General features: G+C 37.7%; 1 protein-coding gene across 1 annotated transcript in view; it reads left to right on the top strand.

The window, feature by feature from the left end:
- Positions 1–1,463: 1,463 nt before the first annotated feature.
- Positions 1,464–6,878, top strand: part of SMC5 (structural maintenance of chromosomes 5) — a gene marked incomplete at its 5' end in the record, with an annotated part of 43,323 nt that continues 37,908 nt past the window's right edge. The window contains 4 exon segments of the mRNA XM_009584403.1: positions 1,464–1,605; positions 2,497–2,549; positions 4,814–4,976; positions 6,722–6,856. Of these exon segments, the coding sequence (XP_009582698.1) occupies positions 1,464–1,605; positions 2,497–2,549; positions 4,814–4,976; positions 6,722–6,856 (493 nt within the window).

The raw sequence follows: 6,878 nt of genomic DNA, 5'->3' as shown, positions 1-6,878 counted from the left end.
GAGGCAGCGCCGCGCTCGCTGCGGCCGTTCTCCACCGTGGTGCACGGAGCGGGGAATCACCCTTGGTTAATAGGGGACCTTAATAAGGCCTTGGATACCGAGGCGAGTCGGGGCTGGAAGAGGGAGTGCGTGAAACATTTTCTTCCTGGAAGGTGGTGCTCTTCTCAGAAAGTGGAGAGGACTCGCTGTGTGGATTACGAGTTCTTAGTGCAGTGTCGCTTCCGTGGGGGTGCGCTCCCCCGTGGTGTCCGTGTCGGCTCTTCTTCCCCTAAGGTGGTGTGGTTCCTCGTGTCCATCTCAGCCTCTGCGTGCTTTTTTCTCCCCGTTAGGTGATTGTCAAGCGGTGGAGGAGGGGAGAGTGTAGAAGATGTTCACAGGGCAGCGGGGACAGGCCTCGGGAACATTAAGATAAAGTATCTGTAGTGTTACCTTTTACACATGCTTTCTCCAGCGTCTGTGTATTGGGAATACCGTTCTGTTTGGGGCTAGTAGAAGTTTTCAGGCCATTTTCTTGGAGCTGATAGCTCCATGTCAGCCTTGAAAACAGTTCCGAGTAGCGTAGTTCACGGGTCATGCTACAAATGTCAAATGAAGCTTCAAACATAGTAGTTTAAGCCTCAGCATTAAGGGTTTAAATATCTTCTCTTCCAGAAGTACATGGATTATCTTATTGTTTTACCATTTTCTGCTTTCTGTTTTTTCTCTGGTGTTAGTGTCTCAGTTCCTCTCTGTGTGTTTGGTACAGTGCGGGAGCAGAACATTGAATGGTGGAGTTCATTATAAATTTGGGATGTTACTGATCATACCAACATTAATGGTTTGTCTTGAATTTGCATGCTAGGGCTTGGTCGCTTGCTGTAGTGGCTATTGCAGTAGGTGTGCTGGATGCAAATGATGAAAGGTGTCTAACACAATTTAAAAAAACCCAAACTGATAGTAGGCTAATGTTTTAGGTTCTTGTAACCCAAGAAAGCTACTGCATGATGTATCAATACAGAGTTCCAAGGACTTCTTGCAGAGCTTAAGACCCAGGTACATTGTACGGGTTAGATGAGTGGAATCTCCTGTGGCTGCACTGCAGCAGGCAGCTGGAATTAAATGCAACCGGCTTGACTGAATTCACTCAATTTTCTTTCTTTTTTTTTTTTTTTGAATATGTAAAATAATATGGTGTTGTAGTAAAGTCAATAGAAATTGTCATTATGTGGCTGCGTTTCGTTCTTTATGATCATTTGTTTTGAAGAAAGTTGTTCTAAGTACTCTGGCTGTTAGGAATATATTCCACAGTGCTTTTTTAGTTTTCACTCTGAGATTTTCTTACAAAACAGTATTTGAGGATTGAGTCTAGGTTTGATAAAATTATCTGTCATATTTAATAGAATCGTAAAGTGTTTTTAAGCAAGTAAATTTTTTTTAAGGTGACATGGTGTTTATAAGGTTCAAAAAATTATTGTGCTTTCCAGAACATATGACATCTGTGAAGTACGTCCAGGACCCAATCTGAACATGATTGTAGGTGCTAATGGAACAGGAAAGTCAAGCATTGTTTGTGCCATCTGCCTGGGACTGGCTGGAAAACCTTCTTTCATAGGGCGAGCTGATAAGGTAACTCCGAACTTTTCTGAAGTTTTCGTGTTTAATCTGAATTTCATTAAGAGTCCTGTTCAGCAGAGGAGGGGGAAAAATTGCTTGATTTGCTTTATTTTTATAAAAAGTAAGGTGTTCAAATTGTGGAATAACCTGGTTCAGAGACAAAGGCTTTACCAAAGGGGTTTTGTCTTACATACGTACTTGTTGTCTTGGCTGAATTATAAAGTGGAAACATCTGAATTGTACTGGAACCTGAGTAGACTAGAGGTTATATTTCAAGATGTCTAAGCCTCCACAGTGGGGTAGGAAAATGCCACCAGTTTTGCTCTTGCTTTCTTGGATATTCTGGTTGGATGGAATATATTTCAGTAGATCTTTGGAGCACTGAATCTGGGTACCTAAATGATCGTACATATTCTCTGGTTGCAGCTCAGTCTTGAGCAAATGTAAATATGGAAACTGACTGCATGGCAACACTGTGTGTTGGTATTTTTATTGGCTTTTTATGTTTATATATTTTTATACTGTTAGAATTGGCAATTCTATTAGTACATATATTTGGCCGTGTCTTTCATTTGTATTTCTTTTGTTCCCCGAATTCATGAGAAATTCTTTGTCTCTGTGGATCTGCTGATTATAATTTGTTCAGTTTTGGAAGTTGAAATTGGTCAGAAATTGTTAACCTGTGGAGGAAGTTCTAATACTGCTAGTTGATGAGGAAGATAATGGTGTCTTCCTTTATTTATAGTTAATACAGAGCCAAAATACATTTTAGTTTTTAATTGTAAGTTTTCAATAAAATATCCTATTACAGGAGCTCTATTATACAGATACATATTTTTGTAAGAGATTACATTTTAATACACTGTTATTTCCTAATAATAACTTATATAATTAATTTTGTAGGTTGGTCTCTTTGTAAAGCAGGGGTGCTTGAAAGGTGTAGTAGAAATTGAACTGTAAGTAGTAAAATTGTATTTCCTCATGTATTTTTAATTAGATTATTTCCCCACACAGTCATTCATAAAGTTGTGAAAATCTGGTGTACAGAGGTCTGTCTTTAAGCTGGTGATTTACTTCTTTCTTTTTTTTTTACCCAGACTTCAGTATTTTAAGGTTAAATAATTACCACGCAAGAAATAAGCAGTGATGGTTGGTCTTGATTTCGCTTTCTGAAGCATTTTACCTTGTCTTGATATACAAAGAGTATATAGATAAAGATTGATGTATATGGTGTGTTTAGCTTTTGATTACATTTAAGGTTCAGATGATTCAGATACAGTCAGTACGGCCATCATGACGTGGTCACTGGAAATTATTTTTGAAGAAGGAAAGAAGAAAAAAAAAAAGACAAAGTTTAGATTTTAAAACCAAATGTTCTGCCTTCACTTTCTTATACTGATACTGTTGGTATGAGGGGCTCCTCTGCATTCTTACTGAAAATACCACATACAGAAACCAAAGAAGGAAAAAAAAAGTAGATCTGACTAATTCCGGCTAATGCAGCCTTCTAGGTAAGCTTTTGCAAAACAGAGCAACTGGAAATCATTTGGACTTACTCTGTAAAATTCCATCAGTAACTTGTCGCTACAGGGCAACATTACATGCTTCCTGTAAATTGTTTTGGGTTTGGGTTTTTTTTTTTTTTGACAACTAAAGAGAGACCATCCTAACAGAGTTCCTAAATGGGTGCTTTTTTGTGGAGATCTTAACATGAAGCTGCAATAGCACAGGTGGTTTTGATAAGCCTTAACCTGCTCTGTTTGCCTGAACTAAATAGAACATAGAGCTAATCAACTGATTCAGAGCCTGAGTTAATTTGTATAACAACTGGCCACTCTGCTCAGATTGTATAAAAAGAAAATTGTGTTAAGGAAAAAAGATATACTGGAACAGGTCTTTGAAAAAATCCTATCGACTTTCATTCTTGTGGGAGTGATCAAGTAAGACATTCTTTGGAGACTGGCCAAGCAATGGGCCAGGAGGAGGATGTCTTTCAGGTAGACCGTGTGATTGTTTCAACATAGATACATCCCGATGTTACTTGAAAGTCTGAAGAGAGACTTGCAGTATATGAGACTTAGCGTTTTTACTTTAGTGGTTGCAGTGTAATTCATTCCTTTGTCTAACTGGTAGGAAGTATTTAAATGCAACACCTAGGGTGAGAGAGCACTGATGCAGAAGATTGCTTTTTGACAGGAATTTTAAAATTTGAGTTCTGTAAGCACGCAGTGTCTTGGTTGAATTTGGCCCTTGGATTGTAACTAAAATCAAGAGTTATAGTCATAAAAAGTCCTTATTTTGATAAAAGAAAGGAGCATGGCTTTGTAGATCTTTTGAAGGAAGTCTGTTATATTAAAATAAGGTAGTGGATACTTGTGAGGAAATAATCATACAGTCTTCAAGAAGTAGGCTCATATCCCTATGGCACTTACTCCAAACACTGGAAGCTGTTGAATTACTCACTTCTACTTTGATGTCTATACTTAAGTCTCCTAAGGTACACGGTCTCCAAACTGTTACAAGCCTTTATCCTCCATCTTCAACAATATGCTGACTGAACAGGCACTACACAAAATCAAAATGGTGACCAAAATTTCAAGAGTTTATGACTATCTCATTGCTCATTTGTTATTGATGCATCTTAGCCAGACTAAATTTTTGAAGGTAAGTGTTGAGCTAGAGAACTAAGTGGACAACTGATGCATCTTTGCTGTTCTTTAAAAGCAGAAAATGAAAACAAATTACATTTTTCATACTGTATGATACTATTTTTATTCCCAAATGGAATGTATATACACAGCTTATTGATGTAGCTCTGTACACTAGTATTTCTTACTTTAAAGGCATAGCATTAGTGTGCACCTCCTGCATACCAATTTTAAACTTACTAAATGTCATGTAAAAAAAATACACTTTTATATAAACTATTCATATCTGTAACAACTTTTAAATGGCTCATACATTAAGCATGAGTATGTCATTTATATAAATAAGTTCCTTTGAGTTAAAATTTACAGATATTCTTGATGTTTTCCATGTGAGATTAATTCATCACTGAAGTTTTCTGAAGCATAAAATGTGAATATACTGCTACTATCCAGTTAATTTATATTAAATATTTAGATATCTAAAAGTTTTAATACCATAATTCTAACATACTTTAACACTTGGAAAGCTTTGCATATTCTCAAAAGTGTAAACACTTCTTTTTATTAATCAGGTCTAAGACACCTGACAATATCGTTATCACACGTGAGATTCAAGTGGTGAACAACACATCAGCATGGTTTATCAACAGAAAGCCAACAACCCTGAAAACAGTAGAAGAGCAGATTGCAGCCTTAAACATCCAGGTGGACAATTTGTGCCAGTTTCTTCCTCAGGTATGAATGAATTTTGAAACAGTGGGTGCAAATGGAGTGCTGTGTTTTGAGACGGTTTTTCCGCTTCTTAGCTTTTGTAGCACTTCAGCGATTTAATGGGACAGCACAAAGAATGAGAGGGACGGGGTAGCCATACTAGTGTGATGGTGAAAGAAAGGAGGAACTGTGTGACCTTTAAGGCTCACTAATTGGATGGTTTTGTACCTGCTGACAGTTGACACTGAAAGGAAAGCTGCTGATGTTCACTATGTTGGTGTTTGAGTAGCAGCATTAGTAGTGATATCTCTCTGCTCTGTCTGTGCTGCTGTAGGGATGTTCTTAAACAACAGGGAATTTTTTCTAAGGTCTTGAGATTTAGCACTGTCTCTGTACCTTTACCTGCATTTGTTCGTGTAGTTCTGCAGCCCTGACTTTCCCAGTCAAGCCCTGCATGCACTTTTCTCTGTTTATGTCCAGTCAGTTCCTCAGGATTGGATCCTGTACTTAGTAAGTGAAGGGGAAGAGTTGTCTGGATTTCTTTCTCCAAAAACCAGAATGTAGTCCTACTAAATTACTCCACGGTTGCAGCAGAGACTGCTACTAGAGCCTTTTTTGTAATGTCCGTGGCTCAACAGTTTCTTGAGCATAGTGCAGGACTTATTTAGGATCAAATTATGAAACAGTAAAATCATCCTGATGGAAAATAGGTCCTAAAGGAGAGAGAAGATTAAAGAATACTACAAGCAGTTTCCATATCTGAATCCATGCTCAGGCATATCAGGATTTCTGTGCAGATAACTAAGTTGTCTCACAATTGCACCTTAAAAAAAGTTATGGCAGCTTCCTTCTTAAGACCTTCTCAGTTCATGCAGAACATCAGGGATGGTAGTAAAAGGAGACCTTGTCAGAGCCAAGTAAACCATGGGTTTATTGGTCTATTCAAGGAGAAGTGCATTCAAGAAGACATACTGAAAAACGTGAAAATTTAGAAAGCTAATATTGCGGAAACAAATATGCTGGGGTTTGGTGTCCCCACCCCCGCTTTACATATTCACAATATTTATTTAGAGTAGAACTTTCTGCATACTCTGCCAACATAATTTTTGTATTTAAACCAGCTTTTTTCTTTAGTATATAAATGTCAGTTCAGTGAATATTACTTTGTTGAAAGTTTTGATTTATTTGCTCTCTGCCACTGTAGCAACGGCAAGGACACCCTTCACTCCAGTCTTGGTTTTGAGCTGTTCCTCTGCCTTGAACAGCAGCAATGCTTCCCGATATCCTTGGCTGCCAGCCTGAATATTAACTTCTACATTACTTAACTTTTGAGTTAATCATAGCATTTAAGCCTCAGCAGCCTGAGAACTAATATTAAGAATACAGTGGAATAAAACCTTTAATTGTCTGTACTAAACTGTCTTGTTCAGAAGAATGATAGCCAATTCAAAAATAATGAACCAATCCATGTCCTCAACAGCTAGCCCCAAAAGCTGCCAAACAGCTAAGAACAGCTAAGGTTTAAGCTTAAATCATTCCAGAACAGCTCCAAGAAAACCATGTATGAAATCTTAAAAATGTTTAGGAGGGTTTGGTTGCTATGAGATGATCATTCTATGCTTAATTTAACTATGCCAGAGCTATCTGGTGTAAAACTTTAAGTCAGGTGATGTTCATGAGAAGTAAGTTGCAGTACTTAAATCCAGTATTAGTGTATTGCACGGTTCTAACTAATACTGTATTTTTGTAACTTTTATTTTGTTGTGTAGGACAAAGTTGGAGAATTTGCAAAACTGAGTAAGATTGAGTTGCTTGAAGCCACCGAAAAATCCATCGGTCCTCCAGAAATGTACCAATTTCACTGTGAACTGAAAAACTTCAGAGAAAAGGAAAGAGAGCTGGAGGTAAACATTATAGAGACAGAGA

This window comes from Fulmarus glacialis, unplaced genomic scaffold, assembly GCF_000690835.1.
Source record: "Fulmarus glacialis isolate BGI_N327 unplaced genomic scaffold, ASM69083v1 scaffold43158, whole genome shotgun sequence".
NCBI lineage: Eukaryota > Metazoa > Chordata > Aves > Procellariiformes > Procellariidae > Fulmarus > Fulmarus glacialis.
Note: the sequence above shows the minus strand (reverse complement) of the source record. Positions and strands in the feature narration are given on the sequence as shown.